We start from the raw sequence: 22,012 nt of genomic DNA, 5'->3' as shown, positions 1-22,012 counted from the left end.
CAGCTCTTTGGGGTGGGGAGCCTGGGGGAGGCTGCCCCCTCGGAAGCACATCTCACCGTCCCCCCCGATGCCCTACAGCACATACAACCCCCCCCCCCCCAATTCTGAGTCTGGAGGTGCCCTCCCAGTCAGACCCTCCTCAGCTGCCTTGTTTACGGCAACCCCACCTCTCCTAGGAATGGGGGGCAGGCAGGAGCATCTGCAAGGGGGGCACAGTGACCCTGTGAGGACTGTCCAGGGTGAGTCTGCCAGTCCTGGGGGAGGGAAGGGGATGCTCAGGGCCGTTGGGGGCAGCGAGCTCTCTGGGTGGAGCCCCCTGAGCAGCTGGCGGCCAATGGATCGTGGGGGTAGCAAATGCTGCGGCTTGGAGGGAGGGGGCAGCTCCCTGCTTTAGAGAAGCCGTGGTTCAGTTTTTCCAGGGGAGGGTCTCCTTGCAGCTCAAGGGGATCCCGAATGACATTTCCTGGGCCTGTAGACCCAGGTGGCCCCAACTCAGCCCGGATCCTGGCAGCTTTCAGTACCATCCATCATGCCACCCTGATTGGTGTCCAGGTTTGGGGGTGGATGGCAAGATGATGCGATTGTTCTCCCTGCACAGGGAGGGTCTGGGGTTCACCAAGGCCTGACTTCTATAACGTGGGGGGTGGGTGGGCGCTGAGTGACCTGCCACTCGAGATCAGGGCTCATCCATGCGCAGGGACCCAGATGGGGAAGGACAGGCTGCGGCTCTACCTGAGCAGGGATGGTTTCCTTTTTCTCTGCCCCAGAAAGAACAGGTGCGTAATCTGGGGGTCCTCTCAGCCCCTGCTGGAAGGGCAGGTGGCAGCTGCGGCTGGGAGGCCTTCCATGGGCTGGTCCTAGACTACTGCGTTCTATCTGGGGCTGCCCTTGCTTCACTCTGCAACAGAGTGGGGTTTCAGCAGGTTCTGCCCAGTTCTGGAGAAATTTTGAGTAGTTTGGAGAACCAGTAGTAAAAATTCTGACTGGCCCCACCCGCATCTATTCTCTGCCTCCCAAGTCCCAGCTGATCGGGAGGAAATGGGGATTTTGCAGTAACCTTCCCCTGGATTGGAGTGGGAATTAAGATTTTACAGTATCCTTCCCCTGCCACGCCCACCAAGCCACACCCACAGAACCAGTAGTAATTTTTGGAACCCACCGCTGCTCTGAAAGGTTCCTACCTCAGCATCTGCAGGAGGGGTGACTGGAGCCTCACTGCCCCCCCCCCATTCCTCCTGGTGCATGCCAAGGGGCTGATTATCCCCCTAGATCAGGGAGTTGCACTTTAGAAACTTTAAAACCTGTGGACTTCCCGCTCCCAGAGTTCCTGAGCCACAGAATTCCTGTGCTGGGGAATTCTGGGAGTTGAAGTCCACAGGTCTCCAAGTTGCCGTGGTGGAACGTCCTTGTTTCTAGATCCTCCTTTCCAGCAGCTGCAATGCCTAGAACCAGCTGCCTTCCTCACTCTTCCCCCCCCCCCGTTTTAGCCCAGAGGCTTGACAGAGGGGGGCCCTTCCTGTTCTGTCTATGAAGCGGGTGCCCTGGCAGGACCCAGGAAGGTAACTCGGATGCAGGACCTGCCTTCTGGGGCATCTTTCCCCCAAGGCTTTGAACCCCCACCCCCCACCCCGAATGGGGGCCATCCCGAAGGAAATCTCTCTATTCCAGAAGTTTGTTTTTCATCCATTTCCATTTTTTTGCCTTTTGCACTCCTACAGGCGGGGAGGGCATCTCTGCAGTGTGGGGAGCTGCCTGGGCTGGGTAGGGGTCTGTTTGCCAACCGGTCCGGCAGGAGAGCGCGTGCTGCACTCGGGACGTGCTCAGAGGCTAGCCCAACCTGGGGAACGGAGGGGAGGGGGAGGCAGCGTCAGAGGCGGCGGGACCCCCGCGCACCACCAGCGGGCTCGCTTCCTCCCGGCGCCTATCTATTGGCGCTCCCCCCACCCCCAGCAAGCCCCTGTCCGCCCCTCCCGGTTGGCAGGAGCTGCCCGCCACGTCATATTCGGACGGGGGGTCCCCCCTCCGGCTCAGCGCCAGGCGTGGGGTGGGGCCTGTTTTTCGCAGGACTCGCGTTAACGGCGGCGGCCCGATAGCTGTGAGAAGCGAAGAGAGAGCTGTCCTGGGGCGGCTGGGCAGCTTCTTAGACGGCTTTTGGTTAACGCCGGGCCAGCGGCCGAGGGCCCTCTGCACATGCTCGGCAGGGCCGCCAGCCCTGTCCCCCTCCGCCTCCGGGGCCTTTCGGGGTCGGGGCTGCTGCTCCGCCCGCCCCCGCCCGCCCCCCTCGCAGCCACGTCCCGCGGTCCCTCCCCTCGCCCCGCCAGCCTGCCATAAGCACTCCCGCTCCGGCCCCGCAACTACTCCTCCAAGCGCCCCGACGCCGCCGCCACGATGCAGCTCGTCCTCCCGGCCCTCCTGCTGCTCTGCCTGTCGCAGCTGAGCCGCGGCCAGAGCCCCTCGGCCGCCCCCGCCCCCCGCCACCAACCAGACCAGGTAGACCCACCTTGCGCCGCCCCGGCCCGCCTGCCAGCTCCCCGTCGAAGGGACGGGCAGGCGCTCCGAGAGGCTTTTGGCAGGCGAGCCAAGCGGAATCCCGGCGCCTCTGAACGGGGTGGCGGGGAAGGGGATCCGCTCCAGGCCGGGAGGTCAGGCCGGGCTCGCCCAGGGTGGGAGGGGAGGCGTCGGAGGTCCCGCAATATCTGCCCTCTCGCCGGCAGGCCCGTTTTCCTCTGCGGCGGCGACTACAACGCCAGCAACGGCTACCTGGCCAGCGAGGGCTTCCCCGAGCACTACCCGCACGGCCAGACCTGCACCTGGACCATCACGGTAAGCCCACCCCTCCGCGGCCCCCGTTCTCCCATCGCCTGCGGAGGGAAGGAAGGGAACGGGGAGCCCGGCTGACGCCCTCTGCCCTCCAGGTGCCCGAGGGGCAGGTGGTGATGCTCTCCTTCCGTGTCTTCGACCTGGAACCCGACCCGATCTGCCGCTACGACTACCTGGAGGTGTTCAACGGGCACGCAGCCCTGGAGTCGCAGCGCCTGGGCCGCTTCTGCGGGACCTTCCGCCCCGGGGCCATCCTGGCCACCAGCCACCGGATGCTGCTGCGGATGGTGTCCGACGAAGGGACCGGCGGCAGAGGCTTCCTCGTCTGGTTCAGTGGCGGCCTCCCCCACGTGGACGGTAAGGGCCGCTCTCCCTGCTGGGGGGCCGCCCCGAGAGCTTCCCAAACTGCGCTGGGGTGACCCTCCACCCCCTGGACAAGCGCTACGAAGCCAAGGAAGGCGAGGGGAGGGGGGGCAACTGGCAGGCCAAGGATGCTGGCCTTCTACAGGGACCGGCCACAGGAATGCCTGCGGCTGAGTCGAGGGGGGGTAGCTGGCTCCCCAGATGTTTCCCGGACAGGCTGGGATGGAGGACGGGAGGATCAGCGGTCCTGAGCCAGAGATGGGTGGAGCAAAAGAGGAGCTGGCCTTTCAGTCTAGTCGGGGGCACCTCTCTCCCCCATGCCAAGGGAGGGGTATCCCTCAGCAAGGAGGCTCCAGCCTCCCCCCCCCCCCGCCGCTGCCAAGAGCCCTGCCCTGTTGGGATGGTGAGTATGGGAATCCCCGCCCCCACGGCACCCTCCCCCCCCCCCCATCTTCAGCCTGGCAGCCTCTGAAGAGAGACCAGCACTTGGCTTGGCTTTTTTTTTTTTAATTTGATTTATATGCCGCCCTTCTCCGGAGACTCAGGGCGGCTTACAATGCGTTAAGCAATGTAAGGCTTTGGGGGAGGGCATGGGGGGGGAGTGACGCTGCTGCTCAGTTGCTGCCAAAGTGTCTCAGGAATGGGAGGTCCGGCTGGGCTTGCAAGGAAAAAAGCGGCAGCCCAGCTAAGCCCCCCCCCCCGCCCCCCTCCTCCTTCCAAGCATTCTTCGCCTCCCACGTCCAGCTGGACAAGGCTCAGCGGCTCCCCGCTTCCACTTCCGTCCTAACTGGTCATTAGCGAGAATTCTGTGGTCTCCAAAATGAATGTTTTGCTCTTTTGCTCCCCTCCCCGGCCTCTCTCTGTGCAGCACCCCCCCTCCCCTCCCCTCCCCTCCCCTCGCAGCCCAGCCCCAGAGGCCCTCCCGAGACTTCAGCCAGCATTCCTGCCGGCTCTTCCCCTCTGGCCCCGCCCCGCCCCGCCCCCAAAAGTAGGCTGTCCCAGAGGGTTTAGCTGAGTGCCCAGATCCCTCCTCCTGGTGTGGATTGGCAGCACCCAGGCAGGGATGCGTGCAGGATGGATTTTATCTCCTGGCTCTAGAAGAAGAGTGTCCAACTCTGGCAACTTTAAGACCTGTGAACTTCCATTCCCAGAATCTGAGGAGTAGAAGTCCAGCGGTCTCCAAGTTGCCAAGGTTGGACGCTCCCCGTTCTAGGCGGAGAGAGAGATGATTGCATGCGGACATGTGTCTGCTGGAACCCCTAAACATCTCTGACCGTAGGAGCCCTGGGTCCGTGTGTCTTGGCATGTGTGTTTATGCTGAGCCCCTGCCCATGGCCCAGGTTTATAGAATGTGAGAATGTCTGTCCTGAGTTGGATCAGGCACTTGAACAGATTAACAGAGTTTGAAGGGACCTTGTAGGTCATCTAGTCCAACCCCGCTCCCCCCCCCACCCAAGCAGGAGACCCTGCACCATTTCTGACAAATGGCAGTCCAATCTCTTCTTGAAAGCCTCCGGTGATGAAGCTCCCACAACTTCTGAAGGCAACAGTTTGGCTTCCTTCCTCCAGAACTACCCAAAAGATGACTATGCCTGGCCTGGGCACTTGCCTATCGCTGCAGCTTCCATGGTGCTAAATTCACTTCCATATATTCAGTTTAAAAAAAAAATGGAGGTTTGACCCCAAAGGGCTGCGTTCTTGTGGGCCCTTTGAAAAGCCGAAAGTCAGGGTCTTGTCCCGACAGCTGCATTATACATGAGAAAGCCCAGAGTCGCTGCGAGTGCGAGGACAGATAAATCTAAATAAATATAATAAAAAGCAGAACTGCCAGCCTCTCCCCCAGTCCCCCAAGCATCGCTTGCTGGAGAAGACCCTGCAGAGGCCTGGGGCTCCTTCTTCTCACTAACCCCCATTTCTTGTCTTGCAGAAAACCAGTTCTGTGGGGGGAAGCTTGAGAAAAGCCAAGGGTCTCTCAAGACCCCCAACTGGCCTGAGAGTGACTACCCCGCCTGGCATCAGCTGCTCCTGGCATATCATTGCCCCACAAGGCCAGGTAAAGTGGCGGGAGGCTCCCTGGCCCTCCCCTTTGCTGGGGGCAGAGAATTGCAAGCCCTCCTTCCTCATCCCAACCGAGGAGTAGGAGGGTGACCCCTTGGCTCTCCTCCGGCCTAGGTGATCGTCCTGACTTTTGGGAAGTTTGATGTGGAGTTTGACACCTATTGCCGATATGACTACGTGGCCGTCTTCAATGGTGGGGAGCAAGACGACTCGCGCCGCGTTGGCAAATTCTGTGGAGACAAGTCACCCAGGTGTGTTTCCATGCATGACAGCAAAACAGGTGTGTCTCCGTGGCCCTACTCATTGGAGCTGGAGAGCCTCCTTTTTCGGCAGCTTAAGGGGCCTTCTCATAAATGGGTCCTCCTCGGCCCCCAAGGCTGCCCTCGCCAAAAGGACTCTGGCCATGGAGCTCAGTTCAGACTGGCTGGGCACGTGGGTGCTTCTTCCCTGCCTTCCTCCCTGCAGCTCCATCCGCTCGGATGGCAACGAGCTTCTGATCCAGTTTGTCTCAGATCTGAGCGTTACGGCTGATGGATTTTCTGCCTCGTACGTGATGAAGAGTCACGATGAGCCGGTGGATGCCACCAGGACCCAGCCCGTGATCCCGGTTTTCCCAGGCTCCAGGCCCACGCAGACCAGCAGGAAGCCTGTGCCCCCTAAGCCCAAACCTCCCAGCAAGCCTGCAGACCGACCCAAGCCAGCTCCGCGCCCCAAGCCGACAGCCCAAACCCGTCCTGACACTGCAGGCCCCACGACTCCCACTGCAGGTAAGAGCTCTGGAGGGAGGTGTGTGTGTGTGTGTGTGATGCTTTGCTCCCAGCCTGGCCCATGTCCCGAGCCCAGTGCTGGTGCTGAAGCCGGCCTGGACCAGGAAACATGTGCAGAGTGCTGGCCTTCTAAGCAGTGAAACCACGCTTGGCCAAAGGGGGTCACTGGCCTTTTCTTTCCGCTCTTTTCTTGTCTCCCTCCAGGTGAGGTCACCTGCCCGCAACGCTGCAAGCGGACGGGGACCCTGCAGACCAACTTCTGCGCCAGTGATTTTGGTAAGCTTGTCTTCCCGCCTGCCTCCCATCTCCCAACCTTGCCAGCACCAGGAGCCATTGCCCAGTAGCCCCCAGTAGTGGGAGGAAAGTCATCTCAGAATCGGAGGGGGAGGGGATTCCCAAAGTCCCAGATCTCTGCACGGCACCTCCTGTCCCCAGGCAGAGGCCACCCTCGCGGTCAGCCTCTCACCCTCTCCCCAATATCCCACTTGCAGTGGTCAGCGGCACCGTCCAAGCCCTCCAGCGAAGAGAGGGGACCCGGGTCACAGCCACCGTGACGCTCATCCACGCCTACAAGAAGGGGGCCCTGAGCCTTCCCCCGGAAGCAGCCGAAGCCGCCACTCTCCGCTTGGACGTGCCCTGCAGACAGTGCCCCATTCTCAAGAAAGGTGAGAGGCCGGCAGGCTACTTCTTGGGAGCCCCTTCACACTCTGCACAACTACACAACATTCACCTGTGGCAGAAGTGGCCCGGCTGCACAGATTAGTGGGAAATCTGGTAAGGGAATCCGGCCGCTGAGCTGAGTTCGGATTCTCCCCTGCCTCTGCCTCATTCCTCTCTCTCCTCCGCAGGGGCCAGCTATGTCTTCATGGGGAGGGTGGAGGCCGACGGAAGCGGGCAGCTGCCCCCCACCAGCTTCGTGGTGCCCCTCCGGCCGCAGCAGCAGCAGATTCTCACCAACATCAGCAAGCGGCCCTGCACTGGCCGAGCCAGGAGGAACCGCACCTGAGGACCCGCCCACAAGCAAAACCATGTAACCAATAAACAGGCAGGGAAGCAGTTCACGGACTCCAGGGTGGGGAATGACACCTATTGTTCTACGTTGTTCACACCCGCACCGCTGTCTTAAAGGTATTTTTACACACACGTGGAAGCCTTTGTTGTTCCGTGACGTTGTGGGGATCCCTCTTATCCCCCTCCTGCTGCCTGACATTGTAGATGCAGCCCCCACCAGGGAGATGCCCAATTGCTTAGGGGCAGGTGAGGGGCAGGAAAGGCCAGGTGGGAAAAAGGTGGTTCTGGCTGCCATCCCCACCTGCCCCCCCATCCCGCGCCTTGCTACTCCAGTTCCCAAGGGTATTTCTGAGTGCTGGGATCCTGGCTCAGGGATGGCCATCAAACTGGACCTGCCAGCGCTCCGATCTGGCTTGCAGCTTTGGGGTGGCTGCAGAAAGGCTCCATCCCCTCTGCCAGCTCGTCTCTTCCACGTCAGCAGTGCAGGCTCAGTCGCATTTCTCCTACAGCGGCCTGGATTGGAAACTGCAACCTGGTGCTTCCTTGGCCCCCAAGTCCTCAGGGCTGGAGCCCACTGCTTTGTCCCCGAAGGCTGCTGCCCCCTGTTCTTTTGGCAGGAGGCCTCCCCCAGCTGCCCCTCCTGACCCCCAAGAGCAGCTCCCCAAAAAGTTTTCTCCTTGGCTGCGGTTCCTGGGTGGGGTGGGGGGCTCAGTGGGGCTGGGCTGCAGGAGGAGGGTCGGAGGCTCAGGGAGGGGAGGGAGCCTGGGCTTCTCCCTCTGACTCTGGCTTTCAGGCCCCCTGGCAGCTGCTCTCTGCCCTCGGCTGGTGGCAAAGTGGGGCAGGTGATAAAGGGCTCCTCCCAGAGTTCTGCCGACAGGCAAGACAAGGACCCCTCCTGCTGTCTCTGCCCCAAAGGCCTGGGCCACGGACAGCAAGCGGGGAGTCTGCCTGCTTCCCCTCCTTCATTCCCTCCCCAGAGGGCCCGAGGCTCGGAGAGCAGGGCCTGAGCGCCCCCTTGTGGCGTATGTGGGGGCTGAAAGCAGAGAGACTGGCCTTTCCCTGCTGTCCTGAAGTCACCCGGCCAGGCCTGCAGCCAGGGAGAGCAATGGCCCAGCTGTCCTTCGGGTGGGGGGGGTGACCGGAGGGGGGCAGGGCTGGGGGTGCTTTCTAAAAACAGACGGCACTGGAAGGTCCTGGGCGCTCACCTTGGGGCAGAGAAAACTCGGCTTCCAGTCAGCAACAGCTGCATTTCATTTTAATTTTAATATTTCAATGTTGGGGCTCTGCTGGACTCTGCAATGACTCTGGGCAGTTTATAGAAAAATAAAATTAAAATTTTGGAAGAAGAGGGAGACGACCAGAAGTCCAGCCCATTGCAGAAAGAAACACAAGGAGGGGGGCTTCTACCCAACAGCTGGGGGGAAAAGCAGATCCCCAGGACACTGTGCAAAATCAACAGGGTGGGAGGGGGCAGACTGGACCTGGGGGAGGGTCTCATTCTGGAGGGCAAAGGCCATCCCTGGGAAGACCCTCTCCCTGGGTCCGGTAAAATGACAGGGCTTAAGGGGGGGAGGGGCAGCATTCCCCTCTGGCTGACTTCACTGGGAGGGCTAAAAATAGTCCCAGCTTTCTAGGGGATCACCGGCCCTCCCTTTGCACCCGGAGCCAACTGCGCTGCCCCCCAGCTTCCTCCTCTTTGGGCCGCCCTGCCCCCCTTCCTGCTCATCTGAAAGCCCCAGCCGCCTTTTCCTCCAGAGCCCTTTGGGAGCCCCACCTCCATCCCAGGAAAGGGGGACTGAGCCCGGGGCTGCCCTGCGCGCTCCTTCTCTCCGCACCCCCTTTTTAACCCCGTAGAACTGGCTGAGCTCCGGCCCCGGAGGCTGCCCTGCGGGCCTCGCCGCGGAGAGGAAAGGCGGGGGAGGGGCCGCCTTACACGGGAGGAAACCGTCCGGGTGGGGGAAGCGCGGAGCTCGGAGCCATGGGGGGGGGGAGGTTGCTGCCCTTCACTCCGCCGCCGCGCAGTTTCCAGCGGGCCCTGGCGACGTTTGGCGGCCCGGAGGTGTCCCGAGGAGCCGTTTCAGGCCGGTGGCCGCCGGAGCTTCCACCTAGGGAGCCTGGAAGGAGCCCCCCCCCACCTTCAGTGCCCGCAACCGCCCAGCGGCAGGGAGGGCGGAGCGGCCGAGGGAGTCCGCCCAGCCCCGCATCCTCCGGGGAAGCGGCACCTGCTCGCCCCGCTCGGCTTCGGCGCAGAGCTCAAGGGGCCGCCCCTGCCGCCAAATCGGCCGCGACCACCAGCCGGCTGCCCGGGCCCTCCCCGCGGTCGGATGGGCTCGGCGGAGCGCCCGTGGCTCCCGCAGGCAAGCGGCGCGGCTCTTCCCCGGCCCACACCGGCCCCGTTTTCAGCGCCCTCCCCGCCCGTCCCGCGGCGGCAGACAGCGAGCTCCTCCCCGGGGCGGCAACCGGCTCTGCCCGAAGGAGCGCCAGGCGGCCGATGCCCCTCCGAGCCCCCGCGGGAGCCGCTCCCGGCGGCCCCGCAGCAGAGGCGGAGGAGCAGAGCGGGGCCCTGCACGCGGCGCTCCGGGGCCTGGATGGGCTGCCGGGGGCCCCTCCTGCGCTCCAGCGAGGTTCCGCCCGGCGTGGCCGAGCGCTTCATCCTGAGCGGCTACCGCTGCCCCGGCTCCTCGGCTGCCCAGTGCCTCCTCTCTGCCTTCCGGCCCACCAACGAGACGGGCAACTTCTGGACCCACTTCGTGGCCCTCTTGGTCTTCGCCTTCTGCTTCCTGGAGCCCTTCCGGGCCCCCGGAGGACCCCTCCCCCCGGGGCCCCTGGAGCCTTTCTACTACCCGCTCTGGAGCTACTGCCTGGGCGTCTGCGGCCTCCTGGCGGCCAGCAGCATGGCGCACCTCTTCAACGCCATGTCGCTGCCCGTCCGGGAGATCTGCTTCTACATCGACTACGGTACCATCAGCGCCTACACGGTGGGCGCCTCTTTGGCCTACTTCTACTACGTCAGTCCACCCGCAGCACCGGAGCCCGCCAATCCCTCCTCGGGCTACCCAGAGTGTGCCAGCCAGCTCTGTGCCGTGGCCGGCCATGCGGGCACCTGGTTTGAGACCCTGTATGTGCCCACTTCTTGCCTGGTGGCCCTCTTCTGCACCCTGGCCTGCTGCAGCACCCGCCGCCGGTGCCCCCGCTACCGGTACCTGCTCCGCACGCTCATCTTCCTGCTGCCCTTCGTGGTGGTCTCCATGCCGGTCTTCCAGAAGCTCTGGGGCCAGGGGGGCAGCCCGGAGACCGGCCACCTCTTCCTGCGCCACTGCCTCTGGCTGCTGGCCTCCGGGCTCTTCAACGTCAGCAAGGCCCCCGAGCGCTTCAGCCCCGGGAAGTTCGACATCTGGGGCCACAGCCACCAGTGGTTCCACTGCTGCTCCTTCATGAGCATCCTGGATGAGCTGCATATGATCCGGGGGGAGATGGAGCTGCTGGCGGAAGGGGCCCCCCTACTGTCCAGAGCCCCCACCTTCCTCTCCACCTTCGGGGTGATGCTGCTGGCACTGGCGCTGCTTGCCACTATTGTCGCCTGGTTCGGGGTTCGGGCACATGGCAGCCACTACCGAGACCAGAGCAAAGCCCAGAAGGGGGACTGAGGAGGCAGACTCCCCGCCAGCTGCCATCGGGGCTCCCGCCATGTAAAACCTGAACCGAGAGGAGTTTCCTTTGGAACTCAAGCCCATGAAATGAAGAGAGGGGCAGAGTCCCCCCACTCCAAGAGGGGCAGAGTCAAGCAAGCAGGGCTGACCCAGGACTGCAGGAGGAGGAACAGGTGCAGCTTGCAAGAGGAAGGGCTGGGAGGACCATTTGAGCCCGTCCCCCCTTTCCCTTCTCAGCTGGCATGGCAGGGGATCTCCCAAAATATATGTGTGCAAACCGAGTGGCTCTCTTTCATGCGCAGAACCCGGGGGGGGGGGAATGGGGACATTGCTTAGTTTTTTTTCAGAGGGAGGGGGGAGTAAAAACTGCCGTGGAAACCTCAGCTGCCTTTTGCTTCTCCTGTGGCTTTTTCCAAAGGGAGGATGCTCCAGGATGGCCGTGGCTCCTCCTTCGCCTCCTTCAGCCCTCAAGGCTACGGAGGTCGCTGGGGGGCTCACAACAGCTGCTGGGAGGTGTAGGGGGGGCATGTGCAGAGAATCAGGCTCCAGGCTGAGATTCTAATGGGAGAGAAGGGTCCCCCGACCTTCCTGGTGGGAGACCCCCTTGTGGGTAGGGAACCGAGCCCCTTCTCTCCTGTCCCAGGGTGGCCCTGCTTTCTGGCCAGGGCTTGAGTTGCCCAAATCTGCTCAGAGGGGTTTAAGCATTTGGGGCTGAAGCAATTTATTTAGCTCCGAAATTGGTTCCTTCCTTACCCGCTGCTCCTGGCTGCCTCCTGCCAGGGGTGGGGGTGAGGACAGATGGGGGGCACCTTTTATGCAGCATCAGGTGGGCGAACCAATTGTACACAGCTGGCTTGCGGAGAAGCGGCTGCAACTCTGTGGGGCTGGGGTCTCCCTCGGGCAGAGCTCTACCCCTGCAAGGGCGCCTGGAAGGGCTCCCACCCCCGGAAGAGGAGAGTGGGTCAAGAGCTACAACAATGGGGTGTCTCTGGCCGAATCCTGCCTTTCGTTCAGGCCAGGTCCGACCCTACTTAAGCTTTTTCGGACATCCCAGGGGTCTACTCCTCACAGAGGGAGCTGCTCCATCATGGCACTGCCCCTCAAATTACCATCCTGTCCTGGGGAGGCCTGGGCACCCGCCTAATGGCAATTGCCACCTTTCGGCCTCTGCTGCTCCCAGGTTTGGCACGGCCACCACAGAAAGATTGCCCGAAGACCCCCGGGGGGGCCTAGCCAGCTGTGCCCGGCTTCTTCCAGGGGCAGATGGAGAGCTTTGCCTTCCAGGGGTCAGCTCTTCCCCTGGGCACTGCCTGCCACAGACCGGCCCCAGGGACCGTGGAGGAAGCGGGGGGGGGTTGTGCATGCGCTCCGGGCTGCTGAACTGACCCCGTGGAACCCTTCCGCTCCAGCCAAAAGCTTCCGATGGAGGCCGGTGTGTAGTTGTGCCCTCATGGTTAATCCGCTTGTTCCAGCTCTTTCGAAAGGTGACAGTAGTTCTTGTTCCATCGGTTTTTTTCTTTACATTTGGTCCCCAAAGACGCGAAAGACGTTCAACCAAAGAGCATCCTGCTTTTCCCCTTCAGTCCCCCCCCCGAAGACCCGGTCCAGCCACTCGCCCCCCAACTCCTGCCGGGGTCAGCAGAGGCTGCATTGGTCTGTGCTTGTGCTTTATTTATTCCCAATTGTTCAGTGCGAAGTCTTCTCTATCTGTCAATCATGATCCATGATGCGTATAAGGGAAGGATATCGGGGGTGGGGGAGGGGAAAGGGGCCAGAGGGAGCCGGGGTCCATGAGCTAGCTGGACGGGGGGGCTTCCCGCAGTTCGGCCGCCCTCTGGATCATGTCCAGAGCCTCCCAGAAGAAGTCCTTCTGGAAGGTCATGAGAGGCATGCTGCCCACCGCCTCCTTCATTTTGGCCATGCGCCCCTCCAGCGTCGGGCACTTGTGCAGCTGGCTGAGGTACTCTTCGCAGGTGCGAGCGGCCAGAGCCTCCGAGTCGCCGGGGGCCACAGCAGCCTTGCTGGCTGGCAACTCGCGGTAGGCAGGCGCCTCCTCGATGTCGTGGCTGGATAGCATGTAGAGGCATTCCCGGGTGGAGCAGATACGGCGGGCACAGGGCGGCACCTGCACGGGCATAGGGGAAGGGCGATTAAGAAGGCCTGGAGAAAGAGGCAGCCGGTACTCCGAAAGCAAGGAGGGAAGGGCGGTGGGCAATGCCTCCGGGTACCCCGGCCTGTTCCCCCCTCCATGCTCTCCCAGCCCCCCTCACCTTGATCTGCAGCCGGACAAAGGAGGCGCTGCCCTTCGGCCATCCTGGCAGGCGCCCCCCTGCGCCACAGCCACAGCCCATCAGGTCCTTGCTGAAGTCCCCGCTCTGGCTCAGCACCAGTGTGTGGTTCAGCCCACACCACAGGTCGAGGGGCCATTTCAGGTAGTGTACCTGCGTGGGGGCAGCGACAGGGCCTCTGAGCAGGGCTGGGGGCTCTGCTCACACCCCCCCCCCACACACACACTGCCCCCCCTCCATGAAACGCATTTCCCACTCCAGGCAGAAATCTGGCCCAAGATTTAAGGATTCCTTCTCCAGTTGTTATCCTGGGAAGCTCTGACATCGCACAGCCAGTTCCAGTCTGCCGGGGGAGGGGAAGGGGGGGCTGTTGGCCAGACAAATGTAGGGACACCCCAAACCCCGCAAGAGCCCGTGAGGGACAGAAGCACGGTGGGGGTGGGGGCGTCAGAAGCAGCTTGGCTTACAGACTGAAAGCTCAGTGTGAGGGAGACTCCTGGGAAAACGGGCCAGGGGGGGGGCTGAAACTGTACCTGGGCAGGCTCCCCGCGGTCTATCTTGTCCCCCGTACCCAGCTGACCGTAGCGGTTATTTCCCTGCATGAAAATCCGTCCAAATTCATCCACCAGGCCCAGGTGGTTGTAACCCAGGGCGCAGCTGAGCACCTGTGGAGGGAGGCAGCGGGGCTGAGACAGCCTGAGCCGGACTTGGGGGGCAAGAGAGGCAGCCTTCAGGGGGCGGGAGGGAAGGATGGATAGGTCTCTGGAGACCGTCCAGGGTGGAAATATAGAAGGGTGCCTCTGAGCATGTGCAACGTTCTCTCCCCGGAGCTGCAAGTAGGGATGGGGGTGGCCAACTTAATTTTCAGGCCACATCCTTAGAAGTGGAAGTCCGAGCTTAACTCTCCAGACTCCCCTTGGGAATTGTTGCCTTAGGAACCTGGGTGAAAGCAATGGTGGGGAACCCCCACCCCACCCCGACCCAGAAAGGAGAGAGCAATGGGGCTCCACAGGGGAGGGAGGAAACGGGAGGGGGAGGGAGGGGGCTGGGGGGCCTGTTGGTGAGGAGGAGTAAGCCTGGGCCCTTTCCTTGCTTCCTGCCCACCATCTCATCCAGGATCTGCCCATCTCAATGCCACAAGTCCTTCTGCAGGTCAGCCAAACTCTTCCCAAGGTCCCACCTGTGTGTTACCTTAGCTGGGAGAGAAAGGGCCAGGGGCATCTGCTGATCAAGAGGGTCGAAGGCGTGCAGGGTGCCAAAGAGGTCACGGTAAACCCCAGGGGAGTGGACCTCGAAGTAGACGGTGCCTTCGCCTGGGATGGGGAGACCACAGTTGGCTTCAAGCCAGCTCCAGAGAGAAGCAGAGTCCAGCCGACCTCAGGTGGGGGCAGAAGGGCTGCCATCCGGCACGGCGGCTCTTTCCCCTCCACCTGGCCCCGATTCTCTGGATGGGCCTTGACTGGAAGCTGCTCTCCCTTCCCCTTCTCTGCCTCCACTGCTTGCTGCCACGCCCAGCCGTCTCCCCCACTTGGCTTCCAGCCCTATTGCTTCGTGCTTCAATTGCCCGGGTCCTGACCCCCCCCCGCCTTTCTCTCAAAGGCTGCCATGCCAGGTCCATGCCGGCCTCTTCTCATCTTCAACCTCCTGCTATAGATTGGGGGGCCCTCCGGTCGGTCTCTGTTGCACCCGGATGCTGGACAGCCCCTAGATTCCTCTTAAGGCTCCCATTTATTTCTTTTTAAAAGACCCCAATATGGCCTCCCGTCTCCTAGAACCATGCTAGGCAGCTCAAGACAATCAAACAGCAGATTAAATATCTGTCTGTCTGTCTATCCCTCTTCCCTCCAGCCAGGCCCCACCGGAGCCCCCCGACGGGGAGGCCTTGGGTAGGAGGTGCCCTCTTGGCCTTACCTGTGAGGTAGACGGCGCTGCTCTGGTTGGAGTGCATGTGGCGGACGGAGATGTGGGGAAGGCACTTGGACACTTTGCGAAGGGCCAGCTGCACCGTGTAGGAGCGGGGCTGGTCCAGCTGCGTCTCGTTCACCACCAAGCTGTAGATTTTGCCTTCCTCTGCGAAGAGAAAAATTCCACCCTGGCAGGTGATGGCAGGGAAGAATATTTTGCTGCATCCATACAAGCCAAAGGGGGAGTCCTGCCTCGGGCATGAAAGCCGGCCGGAGGACCCGCTCGGGCCAGTCCCAAAGGCCCGGGTGACAAACCGGCTGGTTGGTTCCTTTCACGGCCAAACGGGTCAATGCTCAAGTACGCGGACTCTGCGCTTGTGGGGAAACCCACGCAGGGCCCTGCAAAAGCAGCAGGCTCTGTCCCCACCCCCACGGCTGAATGCTGGGAAGGGCCCCCAAAGGAGGGTTTGCGGCCCCCCCCCGTGGCTCCCGTGCCCGCTCTCCTCGCTCTCTCACCTGTCAGGAGCAGGAGGGACCTTTCGGTCTCTTGCCCCACCAGCACAATCTGCCTGAACTTCATGGAGAAATGGAAGGTCATCTTGAACACCCGCTGCCCACTGGATTGCAGGTACACCTCCACGCAGTCACAGAGGCGGCTGCTGGGGGCCGGGCCGGAGCCCTCGCTGCGCCCCAAGGCAGGGCTGGGCGGCTGCTCCCGGGTGGCCAGCACATACAGGTACTTGCGGTAGACGGTGTCATTCCGGGGGTCTGTGGCAAACTGCAAGGCAGAGGCAGGAGGAGGCACCCAGCATCAGGAGGCTGCAGCGAATCCTCGGGGGTGGAAACGGAAGGGGTTTCCTATGCCCCTCTCTCCCCACCCCCGCTTGCTCCTCTTGGAACAGGTATTCCAGTAGGGATCAAGGAGTCTGCAGTTACAGGAAGTGCTGCAGAGAAGGCCACCAAGAGTCCTCTGGCACACGAGGAGCCCCCACTGTAGTCCTCCAGAGGGGGGGTGCTCTTTGTCACTCCTCAGAGGGGAGGAGCCAGAGAGCGGCTCCTCCGGCCTCACTTCCCTCTCCCATCCCAGCCCTTTGCGAAAAGCTGCTGCCCTCAGTCACCCCCTCAGGTGGCATGGACTGTGGCAGGAAGGGGACGGGGGGCAGCCGCCACCATTTCTGCATCGTTATTCCGAACACATCCTCATGTCTGGTCTCCAGGGGATCCAGCCAAGAGCCTGGCAAGGCCTGCGTGGGTGCTCTTTTAAGGGGGCATGCAGCAAATCTGTGGCTGAGTTTCTCACAAAGGGCAGCTCCTTTTCTGTTTTAAGGGCACCAGACATTGAGACTCTGTGCAAACAAGGTGCAACACCGGGCTGGGTTTAGAAACCCTGGCACGAAAGCATGACGCTTTATGGAGAGACTCTGTGTGGTGAAAAGGACCCGAGAGGAAGGAGGCTTGGGAGTCATGGCCAGAAGTTAAGACTGAAAGCCCTCAGCTTGGGGAGCCCCCTTGCAAGAGAACGGGGGTCCGTGGCCGCTTTCTGCATTAGCCACAAGTTGCTCTGGAAAGCGAGAGGCCACAGAACGAGCCTCCTCTCGCCTGCCGTAGGGCAGAAAGGAGAGGGGAGAGTTGGCTGGCAGTGACATTTCCCTCTTTTCTGCCCATGATTTTGTAGTTCTCGGTTCAGGAGAAACCAAGAAACCATCAGGGAGGCAGGAGGGACTGGGCACAAAACAGAAGAAGGGGATACCGGGTTTCAAAAGAGCAGCTTGGTTCCCTCCCACCAGCGCTGTGTTTCCCCTGCACCCGGTTTGCCAAGACACCCGCCCGGAGGACTTGGCTCCCCTCTCCTCTTCCGCCGCAGAGGCACGTACGTCCTTAGCACTGCGGCACAGCACCATGTAGCGGCAGGCCCGGCGCCACTGGATGTGGCCCATGGTGGAGGAGACCAGGGCATTCTTGAGGAAGAAGAGCGTGCCGTTGTAGTCCAAGATGAAGATGTGGTCCTTGGTGGGCAAGAACTTCCGGTAGCCGTGCGAGAGAAGGGGGGCCACTGTCTTGCTGACGAAATGCCGCCGGCCGCTGAACATCTGGAAGTACAAGCCCTTGGTGTCTGTGGGACAGAGAGGCCCGAGGGCAGGGAAATTGGGTCTGTCTAGAGGAGCCGACTGGGCAAGAGCTCTCCCTTCCAGGTGGGGCCTGGGGATGAGGCCATCGCAGCCTTGGCCCACTTCCCTCGTCCTTCGGAGGACACCGGCTCTTGCTCCTCCCCCCTTCCCTTCCCTTCCCTCCGCTTCACACCACGCTATACTGACAGTTGAGGATGGCTGATCTCTTCCACGGCCGGCTGCCACCCGAATTCTCATCCCGCAGCCGAGGGGAAAGACGGCGGCAGATCCGCTGCCAGACCCCCTCGCTGTCACAAACTTCATAGAAATACCGGCAGGTCTGGCCGAGAGCCACCAGGTCCCTCACTGGCAGGAAGGAGATGATGTAGTACAACTGGAAGAGGAGCGGGAGCCAGTCAGGATGCGTCCCCGGCCTTCCTCAGGCACAGCTGATATATTGCCCCTCTGTGCCCCCTTCTCTTCTCCTGCCCAAGGCTCACCCACCAGCTCGGGAGGGAAGAGCTGGATAGAGGCAGATTCTCCCCTGGTCTTCTTGTCCTCCGTGGCCTCCGTGGATGAGCTGCGCCGCTTCTTCTTGGGCTGCTGTAGGCAGAAGAGAGGAGCCAAGAGCCCCCTTATCCTGGATCTCCCGGTGCTTCATCTCTCAAGGGGTCTGGAGGGCCCTTAGCAGCTGCTCGGGAGTCAGCTGAGTGGGCAAAGATCTTCCCTGGCAGGCTGGGCACTACCTGGTGGACTTATGCCTGACGTACCATCGTGAAAAGCCAAAGAAGAAATAAGAAGCATCTGCCTCACTCCTGCTACTTCTAAAACTCCAAGACAAGGCGCCCAATCTTTGACCTCGCAGAAACCTGAGATTCCCCGGATTCCTTTATGGAAGCAGCCATGATCAATTAAACCCAGAGGACCCTGGCTTCTTGGGCAGAGAAAGGGGAGGGGAACGCAACGTTCTGGGTGCGGTTCCTACAATGGGCACCAGGTGGCAGGACTGACCAGGTAAAGAGGGAGCTCCTAATTTCGGAGGAAACAGTCCTTTACATGTCTGAAAAGTGACTCAACTTCATTATAGCTGATTCATAAGACTTTTTTTGCATGCTTAGGACAAGTTTACCTTTTTTTTTTGCAGTTGCTCTGTTGTACTGTTACTTGGATCTAAAAACATTTTGAAATAAGGTCAGTCGAATTTGCCAAACTCCACATGAGTCTGCTTTTCAAGATTTTTTTTTGCAAAAGATTGTGAGTCACAGGTCTGACTAACTTGTTCTGATTAAAGGTAACGTTTGCAATAAAAGTCCATCGCTATGGAATTCTCCAGCTTTAAAAGAAGGTGCGTAAGGCTTGTAAATTAATTTGCATATGCAAACGAGGAAGGGGAGAAGTGGAAATTTTGCACGCCAAACTCACAGAGAAAGCCCCTCCCTCATTCAGCAACTTCCTGCCACCCTCCCTTCCCCCCCCCGGCACTTCCTCATAGTTTTCCTCGTCCTCCACACCCTGCGGTCCAAATGCTCACTCCAAGCGGCTCTTCAGTGCTAGAGATGAGGGAGAAGCGCTGGGGCTTTCTCCTCCTGAATTTTCGGGCGATGCGCCTGTCGCTCATGTCTGCCCACCCAGCCGTAGACTCTGCGGTGGGTGTGAGCTCTCAGACCCACCCTTGCTGCTGAGCCCAGCATGGCCAAGGCTTTTGAAGGCCTCTGCCCACCAAGCCTGTCACCCTGGGGGACATAGCCCTATGTGATAATGGCCGTCTTGATGGCTTCACAGAGACTGGGTTTCCCCTGGTAACTGGGGCACTGTGACATCAGCACCCATCTGGGGCATGCTTTGTGAGCTGGACACGAGAGATCGATCTAGTCTTCGGGTCAAAGATTAGCCTGAGGGGCAGGGATCCCACAAACGGTGGCTCTGGCTCTTCCTGTGCTGAGAGTTTCTTTCAAATTGCTGCATAAGACACATTAAGGGGCAGGAACCAGAAGCCAGCCTTCCTCTCCTTGAAATCATTGTGAGTTTTCCTGTTAAGAACTCCTGGCCAAGCTCTTTCCAGCCTGCATTTTGGGGTTGTTGCGACTGATCAAAAGGAATTTCCTTTGGGGTTTTTTTCTTCATTGCAGCCTGTGCTACTTGCAGTCATTGGGAGGGCTTAGCTTAATTCCTGTAAATTCTTATGAGGTCATTTTGGGAGGGGGGGGGTAGAGGGAATTAAGTGATTAGGAAGGTTATTTTTTAAAGCTTCCCAAATGTATTGAAGAGACTGTGGAAATATTTGCATTTACCAAAGCAATACTCAAAGGTGATCAGAAAGAACAGTTGGCTCTTCCCAAACCCCTTGCTGAGTTCAGATGAAAAGCTTCGTCCACCCACTGGATTCCCTGCCTTGGCAGAGAACTCAGGAATTCTAGAGCCTGCTGGGGTTCCAGTCAGAATCTTATTCCTGAGAACATGAAGTGCCCGGGCTCTGAGCCATTTGGGTTCTTTCCACCTTCTTGCCTGATCCCAGGCCCCATCCCCTCACCACCACCAGCTGGCACTCTGGGCTTCAACCCTCAGCTACAAATATTCTCCTTTATCGGCACTCTGGGTTTTCTTATCCATGGTCTTACTTGCAAACGCTTTGCTGCAATCCCCTGAGTCCGACATGGGCTGGAGCTTTCCCTTCAGTGGGCATGGGAAACCTGAGAATTAGAACATGAGGAAACATAGTGGAGTGGAAAAGAAAAGCACAAGACTTACATGCAGTTGTCAGATTAAAACCAAGTTAGCTGACAGAAGCCAGCAGGAATCTGGTAGCTACTTTCCAGGCTGACAAATCCATGGGAAACCCTAAGCTTTCGTGATCTGTGGCTCACTTCATCAGATGTATTATACCGTGGGTACAAGTCTCAGTAGTTGTGAGCAATTCAATTAGTAATCACACTACAATTTCAACTGTATAGCAGAGTTGTTTCCCTATCCAAACAGCCACCCATTCCACACCCTCCCCCCAGCCACCATGAACCCGGTTCATAAACTCCCGGGTTTTCCTCCTCTATTCTCAATTGACACGAATGCAATGTTGCAGTGCTGCGGCCATGACAGATGCGAGAGCCTGGCTGTGTGGGTGGCACAGCAGAAGGCATTCTCCTCTGAGCCAGCAAGCGGGCACGGACTGAACCTCCAGAGACCTGGGCCTTTTTTGGCTGCACGAGGAAGAATGATGTGTTGGACACCAACAGGATTCACTGATCAAGGGTAACCCCGTGACACACACCACCATGCCACTTAGTTTCTCCCAAGAGGTTTCTCCTACTTCCTGATGTACAGGTAGTCTTCGACTTAACAACCATTCGTTTAGTGACCGTTCAAAGCTACGGTATGACTGCACTAAAGAAACGGATTTATGACCGTTTTTCACCTGACCATTGCAACCTCCCTGTGGCCACTTAATCAAAATCTGGGCGCCAGGCAACTATGTCCCGTGGTCCCCTTTTGCAATTTTCTGCCACAAACCAAGTCAATGGAGAAGCCAAGTTCACTAAACAACCATGTGACTAAATTAACGTCTGCGGCAATTCACTTAACTGTGGGAAGGTTGTAAAAAATGGGGCAAAACTCACTTAACGACTGTCTTGCTTAGCAATGGAAACGGCGGCTTCCATTTCGGTCGTTAGTCAAGGAATACCTATGTTAGATGTGACATCCAGCATTTCCCGCTACTGTTGAGAGGAAATTATAGAATAAAGCAGCAGGCAGGCGCTCCGTTTAGGAGGGGAAGCTGAGAGACACCCCCCCCCCGGCTAAGCCGAGACTAAAGGCAACCCCTGTCCCTTGAGAGAATGCCCCCCATGGATAGGGGTGTCCAGAGGGGGGGGCCCTCCTTCTCAGGGCATCCTGGTCAGCCCAGAGGCCGGTTGCAGCCGGTGGGGGTGCAGGAAGGGCAGAGCCCTTGGCTGCCCACCTTGCAGGTCTGGGCCTGGGGAGCCTGCCTGTGGGGCTGCCGGCCACCCTCTCTGGAGACCCCAGGGCGGCTCCATCGGCCCCTGCGGGTCAAGGCCCTTCCGGGGACCTGGCAGGCAGAGCAATAGCTGGGCCCTCTTGGCTTTTGAAGAGCGGTGGGCCTCAACTCCCAGAACCCCCCGGGCAGCGAAAGCAAAGCCCGCCCCTCTTAAAAGGCCCAGGGTAGTTAACAGTAGGAAGGGGCCTTGGAGGCCATCTAGTCCTCCCCCTGCCCCCCCCACGTGACGTTTCAGACAAAACGAAGCCTTCACCATTCTTGGGGTTCGTGTGGAGAGGCTGCCCGGGGGAGAGCTTGGCCCGGCGGTTCCTCTCCTAGGAGCCCGGGGACCGAGTTCTAATCCTGACAGGGCTGGAAGGCGGCTGGGCCTCTCTTCGTCCCAGGGTTGGTTGTTGGGGGGGGGGGAAACAGAGGATGGGGGAGTGTTAGGCTTGTTCTGGGTTATTTATAACGGTGGGCTTGGCAAAAAAAAAAAAAACACTCTAAAAATCATTTTTAGAAGGTCGAGAGCCGTTCAAGTTTCCCCTCCGGCTGCGACCCGCGCAGGACAAGCGCTCCTCAAGTCATTGGCGAACCTGCGGAGGCTCCCGGGGGCTTTTCAGCAGTTTTGGCTGCAGCCACGGTGCATCTACGGCTACCCATTAGGCATCCGGCCGAGGCACTCTGCTTATGCCCCGGGGACCCCGTGCCCGCGCCTATTTCTCTCCGTTTCCCGAGGCCGCGCCTTTCCTCAGGCTTGGGCCCGCCTCCCCTGAGGCGCCTTTTGTCCCGATTGGTCGACAAGCTCCACTGAGAGGCCGTGTGGCCGGTGACTGGCTGCCGTGGCTGCCATTCTCCCCTATCGAGGCTGATCGCTCAGCTTTCAACCGCTTGCCGCCAAGAGCCGAGCGCCTGTTGATTGGCAGCTCAGCCATCCGTCAGAGGGAGGCCTGCCTTCTCTCGATTCTACGCGCCGTGATACGCCCGTTGTCGACTCGCCAGCTAAATCAATCGTTTCCCTACCTGCCTCCTTGAATGTGATAGGGCGACAGAGG

The 22,012-nt window shown here is 60.2% G+C and overlaps 3 protein-coding genes across 3 annotated transcripts; 2 read left to right on the top strand and 1 right to left on the bottom strand.

Annotated features, from left to right (window-relative positions):
• Positions 1-2,181: 2,181 nt before the first annotated feature.
• Positions 2,182-7,140, top strand: PCOLCE (procollagen C-endopeptidase enhancer). The gene is given in 13 exon segments (XM_070954705.1): positions 2,182-2,270; positions 2,272-2,330; positions 2,333-2,469; positions 2,471-2,490; positions 2,715-2,823; positions 2,916-3,177; positions 5,111-5,187; positions 5,189-5,236; positions 5,356-5,492; positions 5,707-6,008; positions 6,213-6,284; positions 6,500-6,673; positions 6,857-7,140. Coding segments are annotated over 13 exon segments (1,635 nt in total). The 5' UTR covers positions 2,182-2,190; the 3' UTR covers positions 7,015-7,140.
• A 2,203-nt stretch (positions 7,141-9,343) lies between these two features.
• LOC139324915 (membrane progestin receptor epsilon-like) lies at positions 9,344-10,912 on the top strand. The gene has a single exon (XM_070954687.1). It carries the CDS (start codon positions 9,344-9,346, stop codon positions 10,664-10,666), a length of 1,323 nt encoding a protein of 440 aa, XP_070810788.1. The 3' UTR covers positions 10,667-10,912.
• Positions 10,913-12,464: 1,552 nt separating this feature from the next.
• FBXO24 (F-box protein 24) lies at positions 12,465-21,620 on the bottom strand. Its single transcript, XM_070954678.1, has 12 exons — positions 21,554-21,620; positions 19,588-19,659; positions 18,099-18,139; positions 17,474-17,572; positions 17,177-17,363; positions 16,736-16,974; positions 15,378-15,639; positions 14,869-15,027; positions 14,149-14,270; positions 13,491-13,622; positions 12,940-13,110; positions 12,465-12,794 (listed from the first exon to the last, which is right to left on the bottom strand). Exons 1-12 carry the CDS (start codon positions 21,618-21,620, stop codon positions 12,465-12,467), a joined length of 1,881 nt encoding a protein of 626 aa, XP_070810779.1.
• Positions 21,621-22,012: the final 392 nt, after the last annotated feature.

Source organism: Pituophis catenifer, unplaced genomic scaffold (genome assembly GCF_029215685.1).
Source record: "Pituophis catenifer annectens isolate HBS135680 unplaced genomic scaffold, rPitCat1.0.hap2 SCAF_15, whole genome shotgun sequence".
In the NCBI taxonomy this organism is placed as follows: domain Eukaryota; kingdom Metazoa; phylum Chordata; class Lepidosauria; order Squamata; family Colubridae; genus Pituophis; species Pituophis catenifer.
This window is presented reverse-complemented; position numbering and strand designations above follow the sequence as displayed.

Coding starts and splice junctions, on each gene's coding strand:
- LOC139324915 (XM_070954687.1), top strand. CDS start 9,344: ATGGGCTCGGCGGAGCGCCCGTGGCTCCCGCAGGCAAGCGGCGCGGCT.
- FBXO24 (XM_070954678.1), bottom strand. CDS start 21,620: ATGGGTAGCCGTAGATGCACCGTGGCTGCAGCCAAAACTGCTGAAAAG. Junction 18,140..19,587: donor TTGCAGCAAAGCGTTTGCAA/GTAAGACCATGG, acceptor AAATGTTTTTAG/ATCCAAGTAACAGTACAACA. Junction 16,975..17,176: donor GAGATCAGCCATCCTCAACT/GTCAGTATAGCG, acceptor TCTGTCCCACAG/ACACCAAGGGCTTGTACTTC.